Genomic DNA, 21,862 nt, shown 5'->3' on the forward strand with positions numbered 1-21,862 from the left:
CCCCCTCCACCTCCTCCTCTGTGTGAACACTCAGACCTTTCCAGCTCTCCTTCATCCAGTTCCTGCTGGTCCCGAGTCAGAACAAGTCCTTTAGCTTGACCTTCCTGAGATCTTTGTCTCCAACAGAGTTTGACAAACGAGGTTGAGATGAAGCCCCGTGCTCCTCGTTCTCTTCTACGGACACCAGAGTCCGTTCTGACTTTTAGAAGAAAGTTTCATGTGAATAAATGATGTTTTTTTAAAAAAACTTTAATGGCATCAGGGGAATATTTGAAGGTCAGCGAATACAAAGGTGACCCATTGGCTGCTGCACACATCAGTCACCAGAACACGCTCAACCCATGTTCCTGAACACACGTGTAACCCATGGTGTTCACACTGGGCCAGTAGGGAGGGGCTTCTTCCTCCTTTCCTTCTCTACTGTATGCCACCACCTACATTGAGAGTCCTGCAGTGAAATGTCGAAGCGGGAAAATCTGGCTAATGCTGCTCCAGGCTTTTCTTTGACAGCTTCTGAGTAATGAAGGTTTTGGAGTCATCAGACTGTTGGCGCTCCGTGAATTAAGAGACGTCATCCAAACGCCACTGCCGGACCCTGATTGGTCAAAGTTCAACCTGGTGCATTCAATGACTCTGTTATGAATGCAGAGCCTGAAAACGGTCAAACAAACATCTTCCACACATGGACCGTCAGAACTTTTCCTTCTTCTCTACTTTGCTGGTTTTGATTTCTACTTTGACGTTTCTTTGACTCCTCTGACGGTTTCGCTGCAGCAGCGTTCTCTCCTCACAGCGGGACTCGAACCCTCGCGCTCGGTCGACAGCAGCCTGACTGACCCTCTCAACCTGCTGCTGTCAGTCTGATCAATAAGTCACTTGTGGCTGTGCGTCATGAACCGACTAAAACATGACCCCCCTGTAGAAGGCCCTCTCAGGAGAAACCCGCCCTATTTTTAACCGCCGTTTGGTCTCCGTCCCGGTAAGGAAACGGCAGGAAGATGCTCTCATGTTCAGGACCGTTCCCTCCCGGCTGGAGCAGCAGAGCGGCTCACAAATGTAGCTAGAGGAGTCTCGTTAGCTGTGATGATGCTCGTGTGAAGGCTTTAGCTGAAAGTGTCGCTGAAGATGCTGAAGCTTTTTACTGAAAATGGTGAAACAGTTTAATTGAAGGGATTTGCTGAAAATGCAAAAGCTTTTTGTAAAATATTCAATGTCATTAAAGAACTTTAAAGAGTCGACTGAAATTTATGAAACATTTGTAATAAAATGCTTTCAAATCCCTAATATGTGAAAATTTTTCAAAAATATTTAGTGTTGCTTAAATATGAGCTCAACTCTGGTCAAAAACTCAAAGAGAGGAATTCTGTTTCTGCAACATTTATACTGAAGAACCAGACGTTTCATGTTGGTTCTGCCGTGAACTCAGTCTGACCCGACCAAAGTCTTCATCAGAACCAGATGACATCAGCCGTACAGACCACAGCCGTGTTTCCTGATCAGTGACTGGACTTATAGCTGGGGGGTTGATGGTTCCCATCCCAGAGCTGGTGGGGTCATACTGGGTGGAACAGATGTTTCCTCCCCCTGGGTACTTCTCCATGCTGCCCTTAGGCGATGAGAAGATGTCACCCAAAGACAGAAACTGGAATGAAATGAGGCCTGAAGTGGGACCGGTACAACTGACCCAAACAAACCAGAACCACGGGTCCAAAACGGTGCAAATAAATAACCGACCTCCTGCTAATCAAGTCTGATAACGAAAGCTTGAGTCAAATCAAAAGGATTTGGAGCCCCTCCCACATCCCGACACACATGAACAGGAAACGAAGGAAGGAGCGGAACAGCGTTTAGGAACCAGTTATTATTATGTTTATTCTGGAATAATTTAGATGAAAGTCAATGAAACTTCCTCTGAGTCCGGCCTCCAGTGGTCCTTTGAGGAACTGCAACATTCAGAACTTCCAAGTTTAGGTCAAATTTGGGACCGGAAGGAGGGGCTTCCATGGATTTGTGGCGGGAAGTCTGGACCCCTAAAAAAAGATGGAGGTAGCCCCGCCTCCTCCACCTGCCAGGAACTAGAATCCTGATGAGTCCGTTTCATGTTTACAAAAATGTCCAGTTCCGGATCCTTTGGGGAAAAGGGCTGGAAGGGGCGTGGTCTGGGCTCTAGTCCCCGCCCCCTCCAGGTGTGTGCAGGTGTACCGGGCCTTACCTCCTCCGTTCTTGTAGCACAGGTACGGGAACCTCCACACGTTCCCGAGTCCTACAGCGAAGCCCACGCAGGACATGATGAAGTCCATCTGCCGGGTCCATGTTTCCCTCTCCTGGTACCCTGGCCCCGCCCCGTTGGCCACACCCACTGTCACAGTCTTGTCCTGTCCAGCCCCGGCGGCCCCGCCCCCAGAGACCGCCAACGGAACCAGGCTGCCGTTGGCTGCGGGGAGGGGGTACGTGGCTGCGCCGTTGGACAGGTGGCTCACCTTGTCCTCCAGGATGAGAGAGGAGGCGGGAAGAGCCTGCTTCTCCATCAGGAACTCTGGTTCCGGTTCTGACAGGCTCAGTCCAGCAGCGGCTGCGCTAACTCCACCGGTTCAGAGAAGTTTCTATGTCAGAACTTCTCCGTGAACGTCACAGTTTTGGACCCTGCGGAGTCCCGTCAGAACCGGCGGGTCGTCCCGCGCCTCCGCCTGCTGTCTGAGGAGGGTTCGGTTCTGTCACAGAGGTTCATTCAGGTCTGACGAGCGGGTTCGAAGCACAGGGTCTAGAATCGGGTTCGTCTGGGTCAGAAAAAAGGTCAAATCAAAGCGGGAAACGAAAAAGGAGGAGGAGGCGCGCGGCGCGGCGCGAGCGACCTTCAAAAACAATCCACGAAGCACTTGAATGTGAGTCTGAAGAATCGCATGGGAACAACGACACCGGAGTCACGGGGCGGACGGCGGCCGGCGGGGGGGCGGGGAGGACGCCGCGGCCCGGGGCGGACGGTGCGGGGAGGCGCGCGGGTTCAGAGCCGCGGGCTGCGGGGGAGGCGCGCCTGCTCCATCCAGGAGGAGCTGCAGGAGCCGGAGAGGAGAGGAGCGCCTGAGCGCGCGGAGTGCTGGCGGGGCTGCGTCCGTCTGCGGGTCTGAGCGCCGCGCGCGCCGACGACCTTTAAAGGCGAGGAGCCGGCGGTGACGTCACCGCCCTCCCCTCTCCCAGAGATCTCCCTGACGTCGCGCGCGCTCGCCGCGGCCGCGCATGAATGAGTGACAGCAGCTTCGTCACGAGCGCCGCGCTTCATTCACAAACATCCCGCGGAGCAGCGCGGCCGCTGATTGGCTGACAGGCGTCCTCCCCCTCCTCTCTAGACCCCCCCTCAACCCGCTCTGTGAGCGTCATCAGGACGGCAGGTGGCGCTCTTTCACCAGCGTGAAGTCTGTCACAAAGATCCATAAATATCATCAGGATATAGTAAATACATTAGGAAGTTTTCATTTCCTAAAGAAATTAATTTTATCCGTCTAATGAACTTTTAAGATTACAGTTTAATATAAATGCTAACATATGGACATTCTGTCAAAAGGAAACTGAAACCACACATTTATTTTAATTTTGTCCACAAACACAAATATCTTGGGAAGAATTACAGAACTGACCGAAATATTTTCCCACAAACATTTTCTTTAAATACCATCATATTAGAAAATAAATGAGAAGAAATAATCCTACGTCTTACTAAATTTAACATCAATATAAATATATGAAGACTTCCCCAAAATTTAGAATATTTATAAATTCAACTTATATTGAAGCTCCTTAAGAAATCAAAAATAAAAACAATAAGTGATAAACTAAAACCTTCCCTTGTGTATCTGTACTATTGAGATCTTTTATTGTTTACCTCACTTTGCTCAGATTTATTTTATTAATATTATTATTTTTTATTCTGTTTTTGTGGTTTAATTCTGCAATCTCCCTCTGGTTGTAATCATGTAAAAACTCTGTTCTATAATGTTAAACCATGTTTCGTTCTGTAGTGTGTAGCTGTTCAATAAATAAATAATCAGACTAGAAGAAAGGTCGCACTCAGTGAGCTGATGCTGTTCACCTCAACATAAACTATGTATATATGAGGTCAGATCAGTGTCAAAATTCACAAACAAGACTCACAAACACACATTAGGGAAAAAGCTTCTCGATTATCATGTAAACGGCTAAAAAATAACAGTAAATCAAACATAAACACTGGAGCAAGTCATGTGTCGCTGTCCAAACCTTCACTGAAGGCAAAGGAGAAAGGAAAAAAGGGGAGGAGCTTTAAATCTGAGTAACATTTTGAGACTATACAGAAACTGAAGGAAAAGTGTCGTGATGGAGACTGTTCCAGCTGAAGGTACTGCAAAGAACAGCATCTTAATTCTAGAAATAAACTTGCAGCCAATTAATTTTACTTGACAAGATTTAAGAAATAATGCCTAAACCTTAGTAAAAAGGTTCAATCTTGAAAACAGCCAAAAACACTTATTTTAAACAATAATTTAAGACAAAAAAACTAAAATATAGGAGCTTGATTCAAACGTATTGTGTACCTGTAAATATTCTAAAAGCGTTTCAAATATTCAAAAGCGTTTTTAGAACACGTGTGAATTACTTACTTCAAGTTTTCAAGAAGTGATAAACATTTAAAATAATAAACTTACATTAAGACATTTTCTCGTCCTTCAATCAGGCCTGACGGATAGTTTTTTCTTTTTCATGTAAAATGATAACATTTTTAGATTTACAAACTAAATAAGACAGACAATCATATTCTTCTTAAAAGAAGTTGAATAATCTTACACATGCTGTTGTTTATATCTAAAATCCAGATCAATCCGATTGTATAACTAGTTTTAAGATGAATAATCGCGGGTAGATTGATGACATTTGTGTTTGTGATGCTCTTGTCAAGTACAGGAGGGAGAGGAAATGTACCAAACTCACATGCAGACTACAGCAGGTCTACAACCTTTCTACTTCTGCCCACCTGCTCTGATTGGCCCATTTTCACCTACAGACGTCCTGTCTCCGCCCCTAAAGGTAGATGGACAACAGCAGTAGCATAACTGAAGAAATGAACCTCCGACACTGAAGAGACCAGCTGGTGGTGAGTCTGCCTCCCCTGAGCTGGAGCGGATCCAGGGTCAGACCTGCTGCTGTGTAAACGAGGAAGAGGAGGAGGAAGGTGAAGACCTGCCAGGACTAACTGCACAGAACGGGCTGCTGGGAAAACACTGTGATCCCAGAAATGATGGTGGATTGTGTTCTTCTCACATTCCACTCACCTCCATGCTCCTGCAGGCAGAACATTGTCCTAAACCCGACCCGGATCCAAACGTTCCTCTGCATGACAAGAACATCCAGTTCTTCATCTAGTTCAGCGGTCTGCAACCTTCAACACTTACAGAGCCGTTCGGATCCGATTCCTCCTGACTATATAAATACTAAATATATGACAGTTTAAAAAAATGAAATAGTTTATAACTTTGGTCAAAGGTTTGCATGATATCCTTTCAAAATAAAAGACACCATATTTGATGGTCTTAATGCAGCAAACGTGTGTAGTGTCAGCAGGAACTAAAACAGAAACGTTATTTTACTGTTGTTGGTGCATCTCAGCCAAAAATTCACAAATCAGAACTGAGTGACCCAAACTCTATTTTTAGACCACGACGAACACCTGAAACCCTTTAATTCTTCAACAATAGGAAATTGACTTTATAATCTGATGTTTTATAACAATAATTTTGGTGGTAAAAGTCTCTGAAAATCTGTCAAAATGTTTAAGTTTGACTTTAATGAAGCTGCAGCACTATTTTAATTTAAAATCTAAAATCGTTTTATTTTCTTGAGCCATGAGAGCCATAATCACGGGTCAAAGAGCCACATGTGGTCCGGACCCTCAGGTCACAGACCCCAGAACCCGGTTCTCCAGAGGACCAGAGCTCTTTAGTTTGGTTCATGTCTTGGAGTACAGTGGTGGCATCTGGACCTGCAGCCTTCTCTCTTGGAAATGATTCAAGGAGCTTCATCACGTCACCTGGATGAATGAGAGTCTTCAGAGTTCAGGTGAGCTTTCACACCTGACAAACCCAGAGGAGCATCAGAGGAAACCCGCTCTGGAGATTGGTCGTTGGATGTGACTACTTCCTGGTACAGCAGAGTATTAGCTGCTCCTGCAGGAGCTGGAAGGAGATCTTTAGTGTTTTCAGCCTCATCCTCCGGTAACATGGAGCTCAGTCTGAAAGTCACTGTCGCCCCCTAGTGGATCATCGTGTAACTGCAGCGGTCTAAGTTCTGTTTGAGTGAAGAAGTCTTCAACCTCTGAGTGAGTCAGAAAACTGAAACGTTTCCTGTTCCTGATGCGTCCAAACCCAGAACACTTCAAGCTGAACGTTTACGAGTTTCTGCTTGTTTACAATGTTGACGACAAACAAAACTGAAGACATGAAACATCAGCGACAGACAGGAAGCTGCAAACATTCACAATAAAACTTCAGTCTGCTTTTATTTGGTCTGAACATAAACTGCGCTTTAACGTTAAGGCACTTGGAGAGAAACAAACAAACAAACAAACAAACAAACAAGGAGTGCTTGAAATGTTACTCATTAAAATATGCATGTTAGTCTGCCTTCAATAGTAAAATACTGTAAACCTGCAGGAGCTACAACGTTTGTTCTGAAATAAATATTGATTTCTCACTTTCAGTAAAATACAAAACAATAATCAGAGATGTACAATAAACTGCCCAGAACGGTCATTCTCTGTGACAGTGAACGCATCACGGAGACAAACATGAGTTTGGAAATGTCAGACAGAAATCAAACCTGCAGGTCATGAATCTCTGCAGGTAAAACACCTGAGAATCCATCACTCAGTCAGAGGTCTAAATACGCTATGGCGTAAACGTCTTGGCGTGCTGAAGATCACCAACATTTCTGTGCATCCTGATCTAAAACAAACCGAAGATTTACTGAGGAACAGATAAAAGTCAAAGTTAGGAGTTTGTGTTATAAAGCAGAACATTCATACAAACGTCTGTTAACACTGGAGTGAATGTTAGTGTGCAATAAAATCCAGAGGACTGAAATGTTCAGGAGACTCAGATCCATGGAAACATCCTGAACTTCACATTTGATCTGACAGGAAGACGCAAAGAGAAACTGATTTAAAAAATGTGAGTTTTGCTCGTTGGTTCATCACTGTCGTTTCTTCACTTCAGTCGGCCGCTGTGGAGGAGTGTTACAGAGGTCTTGTAGAGGTAATCTGTTGCACATGTGAGGTGCATGATGGGATATAGAAGCTGTTGGAGTTTTATTGTGAAAGGTTTGGAGCCCAGCAGGAAGGACGAGGCAGATGGTCGTTTCAGGATCCCTTCTGTTTGGCCGAACACCTACAGGACAGTGGGGGGGGAGGAGGAGGACAGGGAGAGACGTCATGCTGCTGCCTCTACATCAGGGAGTCAAACTCATTTGGTTCTGGGTCACATTCAACCCCGATCTCTCAGAAACATCGTGGCTGAATAATCTGTAGTTTTGTTTCTGCCTCAGATGAAAACCAGACCTAAACCAGATCACTGGTTATCATCGTGTGAATGCTTAGTCAGGATCAAACTGGACTGATTCTGTTTCTCTTTATCTATTTTCTTCTTTTTTGATTCCTAAAAACTCAAACTTTCAGCGATTTCTGCAATCTTGGTATCAAATCGTTCAGGACCTTTTTATTTTGCATTGTTGGTATTTGTAAACTTTATGGATTTTACGATTTTATGCAATTTATGCGATTTTTAAGCCCCATTGAAATGAATGGGAATTTGATCATGTTCAGGAAATTCAGTCTTTGACTTTTGGTTTTGTTAAATTTCACATACATTTTGAAATTTCACACTTTTTTCGTACAATTTTATTTATTTTTTTTAGATTTTTATTCTTCTTTATACAATTCAGTAAATTTTTGTGCACTTTGAAACTTATCCAAAATTAGCACCACAACATTCAGCATTTTAAGGACATCGATGCTTCTGAGGTTTTTAGGGCTAATTTGGCGTTAAGCTAATATTTTAACAATATTGCAGTTTTTTTCATGAAATTCTTCAAATTCTTTGTGCATTTTCTGCAGATTCTGCAAGTTTGGTATCAAAATGTTCAGCAGGTTCATGACACTCAGCAAATAAAATTCATTTTTTCAGCATCTTTAATGTTCACGTTCAGCAAAAACATTCACATTAGCTTTATCGCAGGAAATGCAACTTTTCTAGTTATTATCTTTTTAAAAATGACATTTTGATCATTTTATAGCAACCAAACAGCAGTGAGGTTGGCAGGGAACGCGCCAGACCTGGGATGTGATTACAAAGAAATGCTGCTCATTTCTTGATGTTTTGCTATTCAATACATCTCTCCCTTTGCTCCCCCTAGTGGCGGAATTGAACATTGCGGTCATTTCTTGAAAGAACTCGCCACAGAAACGGACTAAAACCATTTACAGTCTATGACTAAAACTTGATTTTGATGTGTGACACTCCGGCTCTAGACAGATGCGTGAAGCCTGAAGAGTTTGATGGTTCTAGTTTGATGAAGATGAGGCCGCTTTGGGGCTCACAGGTTGTTTCACCAACTCAACAACTGTCACACAAATAAACAAATAAACAAACGTTATAACGTGGACTCGTGTCCCAGAGGAAATCTTTTAAAAAGTTACATAAATTTTGAAGATTTATCTGGACAAAAGTCAAATGTTTTTGAGTCAACAGGAAGTGGACAAAAAATTAAAATCCCCAAACTGTAAAACATGTTTGTTTATTCATCGTTTTTTTTCTGTTTTCATTCATAAAAGTGGAAGTGAGCTTTTACTTTGAAAGGTCTTTCTTGCAGTCCTTCAGGCTCATCGGTCTGATGCTGGAACTTTAACATTATTTTTATTATTAATATATTTGTATTCCTATAACAGATGTTTTAACTACAGTCTGTTTCATGAAACCTAATCAAGACAGAAAGTGTTAACTGTTGAACCATTTGACCTCTTGAGTTTTTTTAAACTATAACCAGAATAAATAATGGATATATTTAATTCATCTTTAAAACTAAGGCTGGTTGAAGAGTTCTCCTGGAGCCGTGAAGCTCTCACGCGTTCCTGAGAACTTTAGCTGCTCAGTTAAGAAAGTAAAAGTTTTTCTGCGGTTTATCAAACGCGTCTTCCAGAGAATTAAAACACTGATTTGTATTTATGTTATTGTTCCTCTTTTGATACACATAAATGAACATTTTCTACACATAAAAAAAACATTTTAGAAATAATTTTTTCAAAATATGAAATAGTTCATTACTTTGGACAAAGGTTCCTATGCCATCCTTTCAAAATAAAAGACTTCCTGTGTCATAAAGGATCATCTCAATGCAGCAAATATAAGATAATATAACGTCAGCGATGAGTAAAAACTGTTTTTCAGTTTGTGGACCATTTTCACCAGAAATGCATAAATCCAACAAACCAAAATTAAATCAGAGATAATTCAGAGACTTTTACCGTATTTTGAACCATAAGAGGGAACATAATATCTTCAACTTGTTCAAAAAAGACAATCTGGATAAGGACCTTTGAATATAAATGTTGGTTTTCATACTGACCTAGATTGTTTTCATACGGTGATCACTAATCTGTCAAATGTAGCTCAACTTTGTTCACCTATGAACCGTTTGATGGATTATTGGAACATTATTGTATCGTTGTCAGGAGCTTCAGAGACACCAGATGTTCAACTGTCTGTGAAGGCAAATAATAAAGTTGGAGTTCACTCTATTGCTTATTTTTTTACTTTAGTTACAAATTAAAATTAAAAACTTCTTTTGTTTAACCAGAGAGCCACAGCAGACGTAGAAGAGGCACGAGCCACGGGTGGAGCGTCTGCTCACGAGGGTTCAGCCTCTCCATCAACGGAGCTTCAAGATTTAGGATTTCAAAGTAATCTGAAGGATTATTGTGATCAAGTTAGAGCTTCTACATCCAGTGACCCAGACGAGGACGAGGTGCAGCCTGAAAGTAAAGACAAACTGCAGAGGTTTGAGTCCATGTCCGTGTTTATACAAAACTGTAGTATGTACAAATTCTGAAACATCGATACAAACAGTCCAGAGCAAACAGGGCGTGAAGCTGTCTGAGGAAGAGGAGGCGGAGCCTCCACGACCTGCAGGATCCTGAGACCCGCCACCTCCAGGAGGTTCTGACAGGATTTGGTCTGATCAGCGCCAGCAGGGCGGCGGACAGAGAAGCCAGACGTCTGCGTCTGCGCATCAACGCAGCCTTTTCACAGAAACATCGACCGTTTCAGAGAAGCTTCAGTCTCAAAGGTTTCCTTCCACGTTTCTCCTTAAATGTTTAAACAAAAAGGATTTTTGGACAAGAAATCACCAGAAAACGGATTAAAGCTGCTGCTGGTGTTCTCCACAAGTCTAACGCTGAGGAGAACCAGAAGAAGAACCCTCTGAAGCTGAAGCAGACCGGGTCGTGACCTTCACCTCCAAAGAATCCCTGAGAAACTCAAAGTTCTGCAGCGGATGAAGGAGTCTCTGTGCGTCTGGCCCACCACCCTCCAGCAACAACACCGACCAGAACCTGCTGACCCGATCAGCTTCATCTGATGAGGAGGAAGTGATGAAGTCATGGACGCTGCTGCTTCCTGCTGAGCCTCCTCCTCCTCTTCCTCCTCCTCGTCCTCACTCACCCCAAAACAAAAACAGTTCCAGTCCCACATCAACCCCCCAAAGAAAACCCTCCTCCTGTTTCAGTGTTTCTGCTCCAAACGGCAGGACCTTCATCACCTGAGTCTTCATCATTTAAACGTGATGAAGGTCAGGAGTCTTCAGTAACATCGACTGACAGAACGGCTTCATGTTTCCTACAGCCAACCGTCCACAGGGGGGCGCTCTGACCCTTCCCACCTGTGGAGCAGATCCGACCTCAACCTCTGCAGACGCTCGCCATACGAGCGGAAAAGGAAAATCCTTCGTCAGCGACGAGTTCATGATCAGTTTATTGTGAAGGAAAACAGATGTGACACTGAAGGTCTTCATATGACGGATTCGGAATAAATAACCTGAAGAAGAGCGTCGTAAAGCAGGAGCGCTCCACAGCCAGAACGCCTCACATCAGAGGTCGCTGTTCTGTTCAACGTCATGTGGGCGGCCATCTTCTTCCAGGTGGTCAGAGTCTTAAATGTTCTCCGTAGAGGAACGAGCGCCGCCGCACACGAGCTTTGAGGAGCCTTCAGGCTGAAAGGTCATCCCAGGCCAGGATCCCAAAACCAACCCCCCCCCATACACCACGAAGCAGACGAGGTCAGAGGAAGCTCCTTCAGCGGGCCTCCTGGACCTCATCGAGCCGATTCAGGGTCACCACGCCTCGCTCCATCACGTGACCTCGCAGCGCCGCCGCCGAAGCGCTTCTGCACAGGTGAGTGGAAAAGGCACCGAACACCAACCGTCCAACACGGGGAAAGAAGAGCTTTCTGCTCTGCAGCGCCCCCCCACTGCAGAGCAAAAACCACGGCGGAGAGCTCCGCCCCCAGCAGCCAGAAGCTCCGCCCCCAGCAGCCAGAATTAACCATCGAATCAGCTTAAGGCATCTCTCTCTCTCCTTCATTGAGTTAGTGAAGATTAAGGCAGAGTGGACAGACAGAGGTCAGCGACTCCTCCTCCTCCTCCTGTGTCCGACGGTCAGAGGGAGGAGAACCAGCACCTCCCTACGCTCTGAGGAGGAGAGAGGGGAGGGGTTAGTGTTAGAGAGGGAGGAGACTTTAGCATCTCCACCTCCTCTGTCAGCGGAGGAGGAGGAGTCTGTTAGGAGGAGAAGAGGAGGCTGACAGCAGAGAGAAGGAAGGAGGTTCCTCCAGTGAAGCTCAGAGAAAGTTAGTTTGACCGCCGACCCCGCAGAGACAGGAAGTGAGCACCGAGGCGCCACAGAGAAACAGGAAATCACTTCACCAGCACTGACTTTGGCAGAAACGCCTCCATCTCCACGCCTCTGTCCGTCCTCGGCGACGCCGAAGACGCCGAGGACGACGAGGAGCTCGACGACGGCGAGCTGCCGGGCGCTTTGGGAAGGCTGTACATGTAGACGGCGCCGATGACCAGCCCCGCCCCCGCGGTGAAGAGCAGGTCCACGTGGAAGCTGAACAGGTAGATGGACATCACCGTGGAGACGATGATGGAGAAGGAGGTGGCGAAGCCCTTCAGGATGTTGTCTGCGTACTTCACCACCACCGCCACCAGCAGCCCGCCGAACGCCTGGTTGAAGATGACGCACCACACCATCCCGGTGTACCCGAACAGGAAGCCGCGCTCGGCCACGGCGGCGCCGTCGTTCCACCAGAGTCCCAGCAGGCCGAGCGCCGTGCCGAAGATCCCGAGCTGCACGTTCCGAACCCAAACGGAGGCGGAGCTCCCCTTCAGGATCTTCTCGAAGTAGACGCCCGCGAAGCCGGACGACAGGCAGCTGATCACCACGGCGACCACGCCCACCATGTAGTTCTGGTTGGCGCTGTTGGCGAGCGACGCCTCCTTGTTTCCTTCCTGCTGCACCTGCAGAGAGACAAAGACCCGACAGACGCTCAGCACTCACTCAGAACCAGAACCAGGATGAACCAGAACTCCTTTAGAACCATCAGGTCAAAAACAGACAGAACCCAAATACATCCCATCATTCACACGAGTCCTCTGAGCCGTGGGAGCGTTCCTGCGTGAGGACAGAAGGTTCGTGTCCCCTCTGGTTCTGCTGGTCGGACCCGATCTGTACCAGAAGCCGTATTGGTACCACACATCTAACGGGACTTCCTCTAGTCACCGGTCACGAATTCTGAATGAGATCAGCTCTTTTCAGACAGTTCTGCCTCCAGTCTGAGTGTCAAAGCAGATGATTCATGTGGTCCCACTGAATTCATGTGATGACATCATCACATGAATGTGATGACGTCATCACATGAATTCACGTTTCCCCGTAAAATAATCTGAATGTTGCCTAAATGTAGCCGACACTCACCTGAACGATTGCGACGCCGGCAAACAGCAGCAGCAGAGAGATCCACTGAACCCGAGACAGAGACTTCCTGAGCATCAGGACGCTGAAGAGAGCCGTGGTGAGGATCTTCAGCTGGTACGTCACCTGGAGGGGGAGGGGTTACCATGTTACAACAGACAGATGAAGAAGAATGAGGTCAGTCCTCCAGAGCAGCCGCGGCCTCCTAACCCGTCTGTAATCGTTCTCTCAGAACCAAACCCGTTCCCCCCGTCTGGTTCTGCTGGAGGTCTGGACAGAATCTTCCACCGTCACCTTTTGACCTTTGGATTGCTCGGTGTGGATATTACAGAACGAGTCTCTTCTAATACAGATAAAATACCCGGAACATTCCGGACTGGATGACAGAGACTGTGATGCCGGTTTGAACCGACTCTAGTGCAGCTGGATCTGTGTTCATGAGGACGGCTCACAGCAGGACGCCGTGAGGCTGCAGGATCACCTGGAAGGTGGCGGCCGGCAGGTTGGAGATGGCGACGTACTGCAGGTTGTTTTGCAGCGTGTAGATGAGCGACGGGATGGCGAGCTTCAGCGTGTCTCTGTACTGGAACACGATGGCGTCCAGCAGCAGGTGCAGCGTCTCCTTCAGGCTGACTGAGGACAGAGAGGCGGAGTTAAAGTCACTTCCTCAGGTGGAGATCCGTCTGACCTTTGACCCCCGAGCAGGAGGGAAGGCCGCACTTACATCTCTTCTGCAGCAGGATGATGAGCAGACACGTGCACACCTTCAGCACCTCTGCCATGACCACGGCCGACGTGGTGAAGAAGCGGTCGCCCGGCAGAGTGCGAACGTAGCGGATGCTGAGGATGAGCGACGCATTCTGGACCACCAGCACCGCCAGGCTGATGTACTTCAGCTTCCGGTTGACTGCAGGAACCAGAGAGAAACGGCGTCTGAGAAGGACTGAGCGGGAAAAGACACCAAACACAAACACACAGAAGTCTGGAAGCTTCTGCTCCACAGAGGAACGTTTCATCAGGAGATCAGCAGAAGCAGCTGAGAGGAGATTCTGTTGGTCTTCAGCCCCATAAGGAGACCCAGAGAGCCCGGTTCTGGTTCTGCTGCAGCTCCCTGCAGGTCAGAGGAACCTCCAGAACTTGTTGCTCCTCAGTGTCTGTGGTCCCTCTTCTCTATAGAACTGCTGGGATTCCAGAGAGAAACCGTCTTCAAGTCCAGACCGGGATCAGAACACTCCAGAACCGTCGTCCTGATCCAGTCAGAGGTGGACCTACTGCTGTTTGGACCGTTGTTCTGCTGCCAAAGCAGAAGCCTGACCTCATGGACTGAAGGACAACATTCTTTACCTCAACGAAGCCGTGAAGCAACCACACACCATCACACCGCCGCCACCGTGCCTGGATATTTTCTCTAAATGTTTGACTGCAAGTTTTGGTAGAAGATCCAGAAGTTTGGGTTCCTTTAGCTCAGGAGTCTGAGGTCTGCAGAGAAACGAGGAGTCCTGAGCAGAGAGGTTCTGTCTGAAACGCTTCAGCTGCTTCAGGGAACCAGAGGCTGGATTCAGAGATTCAGATCCGGTTTGAGGAGGACAGGAAACGCTGTGGAAATGCTGCAGCTCAGCAGGTTCTGGGGTTCTGGAGGGGTTCTGGATTGGTTTAAGGGTTCTGGAGTAAATTAGGTGATCTGGCGTGTTTCTGGAGTTTTGGTGCAGTTCTGGAGCAGATCATGGGTTCTGGAGCGGTTCAGTGGAGAACTGATCTGTTGGTGTTCGGGCTTGTTGTCTCTGCTGTCCTCATCTAACCACAGCAGCGGTCTCTGTGACCTAACCTTGGATTCAGTGCTGCAGTTGAGCTGCAGCTTCACAAACAGAACCGTCACTAAAACCGACACCATCACAAACAGAACCGTCATTAGAACCGACACCATCACAAACAGAACCGTCATTAGAACCGACACCATCAAAGCCTCAGACTAGAAATGTCAGAGATCCAAAAGAAAAGCAGTTTTTGAGTTAAAGAATCAACAGATCAGAGTCTGAAGCCGCAGACTAAACTCCCAGAGATGTCAAAGTTCCCACTGTGTGTGAATGCAGCATCTGTGCGGCGGACAGCAGAGATTCACCCGGCAGACGCCAACCGGACGCCGCAGGAAGGCGAGAAACGTCTGCTTAGACATCAAGTCCAACGGTTTCACTGGACGGTTCTGTGGACCTCTCAGAAGACCTCCTACACCTCTCAGCTTCAGAAGAAATGTTGATTGATTGATCTGTCTCTCTCATTCGTGGTTGACTCTCTCAGGATTCTCTCGGTTCTGCTCCGGCGCCGGAACCTTTCTGGGTTTTGGTGTTTGAGCTCTAAAGTTCCTGAAACAGTTCAGGAGAAGCAGAATCATTGGTTCTCTCTGAACCCAGAGGAGCAGAACCAGTGAAGCTCCTCCCCCGGCCGGGTCAGTGACCAGAACAGTTCTGACTGAGGACACCGAGTCCTTTGGTTCTGGTTCTGTCAGCCTCCAGCATCAGTGGACGGAACTGGTTGATCAAAGTTCGGTTTTGTTTGCAGAAGTTCTGTAGCAGAACTAACCAGAGCGCTCAGAACCCGTCCCTCCATCCAGCTCTGAGTTCTGGTTCCGCCCAGCCTTGGTCCCACTCATTTCCGGCCTCGCGCTCGCAGCAGACACACCTGAGCCTCCACGTCAGCAGCCGCTCCTCGCTCCACCTGAGCGGCGGCTGCCCGGTCCGGCGGCCTCGCAGAGCCGAGGTCCGGTCCGGTTCCGGGTGAAGGAACCGGTTTCCTCATCTTCATTGGGACAGAACTGGTCAGTCTGACGCAGTTAGCGTCGGTTGTCCCGCCGCTCGGTCCACGTCAACACGTCGCGAACCGAACGAACCTGTCAAACCACCCGCGGACGGAGCAGGCCGGAGGACTCCCTGGACCCGGCTCACCTTCGCTCTGGTTCCGGTTCGTGGCTCTGTCCTCCGCTCCCGCGTCGTTCTTTCCCGCGGTCATGGTGCGCTCCCTCCCTCCCGCCGGACGGACCTTGCCCGTTTACCTCAGCACCTGCTCGGCTAACTTTCTGCTAGCCTCCGGTCGCTCCCCGCTCGCGGTTCTGACCCACCGCAGGTTCGGCTTCCGGTACGTTGGTGCTGTTCTGGCCCGAGTGAGATCCGGTGGCGGGTTTGCTGTTCAGCCGTGACCAGAGCTGGGAAGGAACGACCGACGGAGCCGCCGGGACATCGGGAGAACGGGCTGTGAGGTGTCCCGGAAGTGAAGGACTGCAGCAGCGAGGATAGCGGAGAGAGACAGGAGGTCTCACTCTGCACGAAATACAGGATTCTAGAAGCACATTTTATTAAAGGTGCGACTTACACATCAAATCCATCTATAATTGAGTACTTTGAAATAATATAATTTTTTTTTCACTATTAAAAAAGTAATCAAAGATAAACCAAACTGTTGCGATTAGACATTTGCGGGTCGAAGGAAGACCTCTTCTTACATAAACGATCCCTCACTTGTTGCTTCTTAACGAGAGCTCCTATTGGCTGCAGAAGCCTGTTACGTTTGAGTTTGGCTCCATCTGCTGGATGATTAATAATCCTACATACATATACATGTCCAGTGAGTGGAAGTTCTGTTGGTGGAAATGCCTTGTTGATGCCAGAGATCAGAGGAGAATGACCAGACTGGATCCATGTGTATATATATGTACTTCCAGACCTCTGGTAGAAGATTCGAGCTTGGAGGAGAAACTACCCACGGAGGGTAAGAGGGGTGTTTTTTTTAAAATATAATAATATAGTCTATTAAACCCTCCTGTCATGTTCATGTCAATTCTGACCAATTTAAACCTTTAAACACTCATAAATATCGTATTTTTCATCTGATTGCCTCGAGGCTTTATGATGTCACCCACACCATCCTCTTGAACACTTTTCTCATTGAATATTGAGAGTTTGAATCAATCTGTGGATGTTAAAGGTAAAACGTAACCACAGAAAATGAATGGATATCCAGACTACATTCATCCATTACACAGAAAACATCCCATAATTACCCCCCAACTCACTCACACTGTTTGTCCTGTCCTTCACATGAACCAACCTACAGATGAAACAGGGATGCAGGTTCAGTTCCCGCCTTGCTCTCCCATATGGAAACGTCCAGAATTGACTTGTTTTGAATTATGAGACACAAACGCTTCCATTGACCTGAGTGTCACAGATCACGCATGTGCACGAATTCACACACAACTTCCTGTTGAGTTGGGTCTTTGATGTTCCAATGTATCAATTTCTTTTTCATATGCATCAAGTTATACATTTTAGTACCAACAAGTATTTCTCCTGAAGTTATTTTTTATGTCTAATTCTATACATTTACGTTAAACTCCACTTTTGAGACTATTCACAGCTAAACATGTTAAAGAATGTCATTGTTTAAGAATATTAAGTAAATATTTGGTGATGAAAAATGTTTTTCGCACTAATGTTAGAGCAGTTAAAATACAATTTTGACCAGAACAAGAATCAAGTCAGGGATGGAGGAGAACACGACCCGAGGATTAAATAAAACATCATTTGTAATCCTTGTTTCCTGAAGGGTTTGGATGTCGTCTTCGTTCTCTCTGCTGATTGAAAATCATCAGAACCTGAACAGGGAAACTTATGTTTAAACAGATTTATAGATTTATTTTGCTAAAGGACAAACAGGAAATGTTGGAACAAACAGAATGGAGATCATTTCAGCATTTTTTCTTTTTCCATTTTTTAAACTGAATATTTCTCATTGAGTTAAAGTAAATGAGTGATTCCTGAGATAAGTTCTGTCACACAGACACAAATAGAGCTGACTGAATAAGTTGATCCATTCCTATTAAAGCTGAAAATCATCTGTTTGTCCATCTGTATAAAACCTGGCGAGTTGATCTTCACCATCCGGTAGATTTGGGACTTTGAAGGGAACTTCTCTCACCTGATTCTCGTACCTGTGCAGACGTTTTTGTCTGTATTTTTCTTTTGCTCCCTCTAGTGGCGGAATTGCGCACTGCAGCCGTTTCTTTAAATAACTTCAACCCGCCACAGGAATGGGCTAATATTTGTTTTTTTTTTTCCGAATATTTTTTCCTCAGGCTCCGGATTAAACCCTCCTGCTGCATGTTTGACACCTTAACTCAACCAAAAGCTTTAGTACACGTTCAAAACTCACATGTACAAACTCTGGCAGCAGAAACCGCCTTGTTACAGATGTTTTCTTAGTTGGCTTCTTGTATTTTAGGGAGAACGTTGTTTAAATGTTAGTGTTATTTGTGATTAATGACTCTTTAAATCTCATTTCTCTAAAACCAACCAGACTGGACAGATATTCACTCAGCAGGAACAAAAACACTGAAGGTTTTCTACTCAAAGAATGACAATAATCCAGACCGGCGAGTTTTCCAGATCACAGACGGCGAACGCCTCACGGGACGATTCAGGTCTCGGTGAAGGCGGAGCTTAGAGACAGACGGACGAGCAGACGTGCTTCAAACTCTTTTATTCAAACTTTGGATCCTTTTCATTCTCGATCCACAAACTCTTATTTAATGTAAATAAACCAAACCAAGTGACTCGAGAGCCACTTTGAGGGCGGAGCTACAGGTGTGCGGCTGAGGCGGCGGCCGCGTCCACAGAACGCAGGGCAGCGGCCTCTTCACTCCTGACAGAAGGACCTCCTCCTCTTCCTCCTTCTGCTGTGGGGGGTCTGAACCTCCGCAGGACGGACTCACGGAACAATAAATATCAATAAATAAAGTGGGAGGAAGAGCGGCTCCTCCCCCTCCTCCTCCTCCTCCTCAGAACCAAAGTCAGTCTGCAGGGGTTCCGGTTCCGTCGGTCCGGATCAGGGTCACAGGGACGGGCTGGGCAGCGAGCTGTGCTCCTCTTCGTCCTCCTCCTCCTCAGCTCGCTGCATCCAGGGGTGGGCCAGCACCTCCTCCAGGGAGGGGCGGTCCTCCGGCTGGTAGGACAGACACCAGCGGACCAGAGCGCGGCAATCTGCAAGGAAACGAGAGGCAGGCAGGTGAGGGGCGGGGCTCACACTCCAGCCACATTCCAGAGGGGCGGAGCTCGGCTCACCTTTCGAGACCCTCCTGGTGAAAATGGGCGTGGCCTTGACAATCTCATGGTCGCGCTCAAACGGGATGTCCCCACAGACCATGTCGAACAGCAGGACGCCCAGAGACCAGACGGTGAGGGGGACGGCCTCGTAGGAGCGGGACTCCACCCACTCGGGGGGGCTGTAGACCCGCGTGCCTGAGGAGGAGGAGGAGGAGGTGAGCTACGCCCTGACGGCCGTTCCCCCCCGTGGTTCATCTGAAACGTTACCTTCAAACTCGCAGTACGGCGTCTCTTTGAGCAGCGCGCCCGACCCAAAGTCCACGATCCGGACCTCCAGCGTCCTCGTGTCGACCACGATGTTCTCGTCTTTGATGTCTCGGTGCACCACCGCGTGCGCGTGCGTGAACTGCAGCGCCTCCACAATCTGCCGCAGGAACCTGTGTGGGCGGAGCCAGCGGTGAGCACAGGAGGAGCATGATGGTGGGTGGAGTTTGGCGGCGGGAAGCATCACCTGCGGGCCAGGTGCTCTGGCAGCGCTCCTCGCTCCGTGATGAAGTCAAACAGATCCTGGCACTGCGGCGGTCGCTCCATCACCAGCATGAAGCCCCGCCCCTCCACCTCGAACCAGTCCAGCATACGGACCACGCCGCTGTGACCTTCGCCCTCCGACAGCCGCTGGAGCAGAGCGATCTCCATGGGAACGGAGCGGAGTTCACCTGGCTGGAGGAGAGCAGGAGTTCCCCGTGAGTCACTTCCACAGGTGCTGCCTGCAGGTGTTCGCGGTGGGGGGAACCCATCAGCTAAGCTGTGACGTCACCAGTTTCCACAGAACCAGTAGGGAGTTCCCTCCACCCACTAATGCACGTTACACAACTGTCCAGCAGAGGGCGCCAATGCTCTAAAGCCTCCCCCCACCCCCTCTGACGGGACCGAACCGAACCGAGCCGTGCGGGGTTCTGGGAGGGACTCACCAGTCTGGCCCACTGCTGGACTCTGTCGCTGGGGATCTGCTTGATGGCGACCTGGAGGACAAAGACAGGTGTCAGTCTGCAGGTGAGACGATGCGCGGGGTTTCCAGCGCACAGGTGAAGGGGTGCAGCCTCACCTGCAGCCCATCGGACAGCCTTTGGCCCGAAAACACGGAACCGAACCCTCCGCTGCCCAGCAGGGCGCCGCAGCGGTACTGACTGAGGAACGGCTCCTTACCTGGGGGAGAAAAGGGGCGGGGCTTTGTCAGCGGATCCAAACAAAAACAAGCATGAAAAAATCCCCAGAAAAAAGTTTCCCTCCGGTCCGGACCGGCAGGAGGTCGTATCCTCATCCGGTTCTTACCGTTCTTCCCTCTTTCCTCGCCTTCTTCTGGGCGGAACGTCTGCGTCCGTTTGTCCAGCATCTTCAGTGAGTTCCCGGTCAGTTCCGGCGGAGAGCGTCCATCCCGTTCCTCAAACTTCACGGTTCTTCCCCCGTTAACTCCGGTTCGGTGCTGTAACTCCCTCCGGTCTTCCGGTATCCTATCCGAGCCGTGAGGGGAAATCTTCTCCCTTTTCGCGCCGCTGTGGTTCGGTAGACCCGGGAAAGCTGAAGTCCGGTCAGAACTGTCCGCGCGCTTGCCGCTCTTTGCCGCCGTCTTCCTCTGAAGTTTGTTAAGTCTCTCAACCCCGACCACGCCCACTCACGCGTCTTCGTCCAATCAGCGCGGGGACTGCTGCCCAATGTTTTGAACGGCGCGGCCAATCAAAGTCGAGCTTCGCTTCATGAATATTCAAATTCCGCGGGACAAATTCGTAGAATTGATAGTGCGGGGGCGCCGCGGGGGGGTTGTGTTGACGGGAAACGGGAAGACGGTTTCCGCCCAAACGAGCGGCGGGCCCCTGTCACTTCCGCCTCACTTAAGCGCAACAGCGGCGCGCGCGCAACCGAAACATGCCCGCGCGCCCTCATCTCTCTCCGTTTCTGAGTTTTATTCGTGAAATAAAGAAAAAGCAGCAGCAAATATTTTCATTTTCCTACATTTTTTTAAATGATCAAATTTTAAAATATACAATTAAAGTTCTTCCTTGTGTTTCACCTTATCTGAAATGTTTTCTATTGCTGGAACCTGAACGCACCATCATGGCCGCTGATGAGACCTGCAGACGTCAGATGAAATTAAAAAAACAGCGTGAATCCCCGAAGAAAGTCTTATAAACTCCCTCTTAAAAAAAAACATGTTAATTTAGCCTTAAAGGGAATTCCTGTTTCTACCTCCAGTAAACCCCAATCTCAGATCCTGTTTGTCCACCACCGTTTCTATTTAGACTGCAGGTCTAAAACTGTACAAACTAATTCAAAGAGCCAAACCGAGGAAATGTCTGACATTTAGATTAGAGCTGCATTTCTGAGTATTTCTTTATTTAAATTGTAGTGAATCAGGAGCAGATAAAAACATGCTGTTTGTTTCACTCTGCTCCATTCTGATGCATCTATGTGGAGACAAATACATCCATGAACCTCTTTGTTTTCCTCGAATCTGGATCAGAACTGGACGGATGGATAGTTCGAGAGTGTAAACAGAGAGCTCTCAGCAATGGGGAGGGGAAGGGGAGCGGGCTTAACAATCCCACCCATGACTCAGAAGTGAATTTCTGATGAGCTCCTCCTGCCGCTCTGCAGAGACTATGTCTGGAAAATAATGTCTGGTTTTTTATTTTGGCTAAAATGGCATCAAATACATAATATTAGAAAA

General features: G+C 47.8%; 3 protein-coding genes across 5 annotated transcripts in view; all 3 read right to left on the reverse strand.

Moving 5' to 3' along the window:
* The window catches only part of slc6a8 (solute carrier family 6 member 8), a 29,346-nt gene extending 26,078 nt beyond the window's left edge, over positions 1-3,268 (reverse strand). Inside the window, exon 1 of the mRNA XM_024263869.2 lies at positions 2,213-3,268. Coding sequence (XP_024119637.1) covers positions 2,213-2,528 — 316 coding nt within the window. The 5' untranslated portion in view covers positions 2,529-3,268. The remainder of the gene's footprint in view (positions 1-2,212) is intronic.
* A 4,020-nt stretch (positions 3,269-7,288) lies between these two features.
* Positions 7,289-16,419, reverse strand: slc35a2 (solute carrier family 35 member 2). Of its 3 annotated transcripts, none has more exons than XM_024263870.2 (6): positions 15,985-16,419; positions 13,770-13,952; positions 13,527-13,678; positions 13,049-13,171; positions 12,005-12,591; positions 7,289-7,409 (listed from the first exon to the last, which is right to left on the reverse strand). In XM_024263870.2, exons 1-6 carry the CDS (start codon positions 16,046-16,048, stop codon positions 7,382-7,384), a joined length of 1,137 nt encoding a protein of 378 aa, XP_024119638.1. In that variant the 5' UTR covers positions 16,049-16,419; the 3' UTR covers positions 7,289-7,381. The 3 variants fall into 3 exon arrangements, with proteins under 3 accessions (XP_024119638.1, XP_024119640.1, XP_024119639.1); XM_024263872.2 differs by lacking the exon at positions 7,289-7,409 and adding an exon at positions 10,075-11,760 and having other exon boundaries at positions 15,985-16,418; XM_024263871.2 differs by lacking the exon at positions 7,289-7,409 and having other exon boundaries at positions 10,075-12,591.
* Positions 16,420-18,557: 2,138 nt separating this feature from the next.
* On the reverse strand, positions 18,558-20,820 carry pim2 (Pim-2 proto-oncogene, serine/threonine kinase). Its single transcript, XM_024263849.2, has 7 exons — positions 20,470-20,820; positions 20,243-20,343; positions 20,109-20,159; positions 19,649-19,857; positions 19,405-19,574; positions 19,156-19,332; positions 18,558-19,074 (listed from the first exon to the last, which is right to left on the reverse strand). Exons 1-7 carry the CDS (start codon positions 20,528-20,530, stop codon positions 18,926-18,928), a joined length of 918 nt encoding a protein of 305 aa, XP_024119617.1. The 5' UTR covers positions 20,531-20,820; the 3' UTR covers positions 18,558-18,925.
* Positions 20,821-21,862: the final 1,042 nt, after the last annotated feature.

The sequence above is a fragment of the Oryzias melastigma genome, linkage group LG7 (assembly GCF_002922805.2).
Source record: "Oryzias melastigma strain HK-1 linkage group LG7, ASM292280v2, whole genome shotgun sequence".
NCBI lineage: Eukaryota > Metazoa > Chordata > Actinopteri > Beloniformes > Adrianichthyidae > Oryzias > Oryzias melastigma.

What these genes read in the sequence shown, in the direction of transcription:
- slc35a2 (XM_024263870.2), bottom strand. Translation starts at nt 16,048, where the DNA reads ATGACCGCGGGAAAGAACGACGCGGGAGCGGAGGACAGAGCCACGAAC. An exon ending in GAACCGGAACCAGAGCGAAG is followed by an intron (nt 13,953 to 15,984) that starts GTGAGCCGGGTC and finishes TGGTTCCTGCAG; the next exon opens with TCAACCGGAAGCTGAAGTAC. An exon ending in TGCCGGCCGCCACCTTCCAG is followed by an intron (nt 13,172 to 13,526) that starts GTGATCCTGCAG and finishes CTCCCCCTCCAG; the next exon opens with GTGACGTACCAGCTGAAGAT.
- pim2 (XM_024263849.2), bottom strand. Translation starts at nt 20,530, where the DNA reads ATGCTGGACAAACGGACGCAGACGTTCCGCCCAGAAGAAGGCGAGGAA. An exon ending in CGAGGAAAGAGGGAAGAACG is followed by an intron (nt 20,344 to 20,469) that starts GTAAGAACCGGA and finishes TTTCTCCCCCAG; the next exon opens with GTAAGGAGCCGTTCCTCAGT. An exon ending in GCCGTACTGCGAGTTTGAAG is followed by an intron (nt 19,333 to 19,404) that starts GTAACGTTTCAG and finishes CCTCCTCCTCAG; the next exon opens with GCACGCGGGTCTACAGCCCC.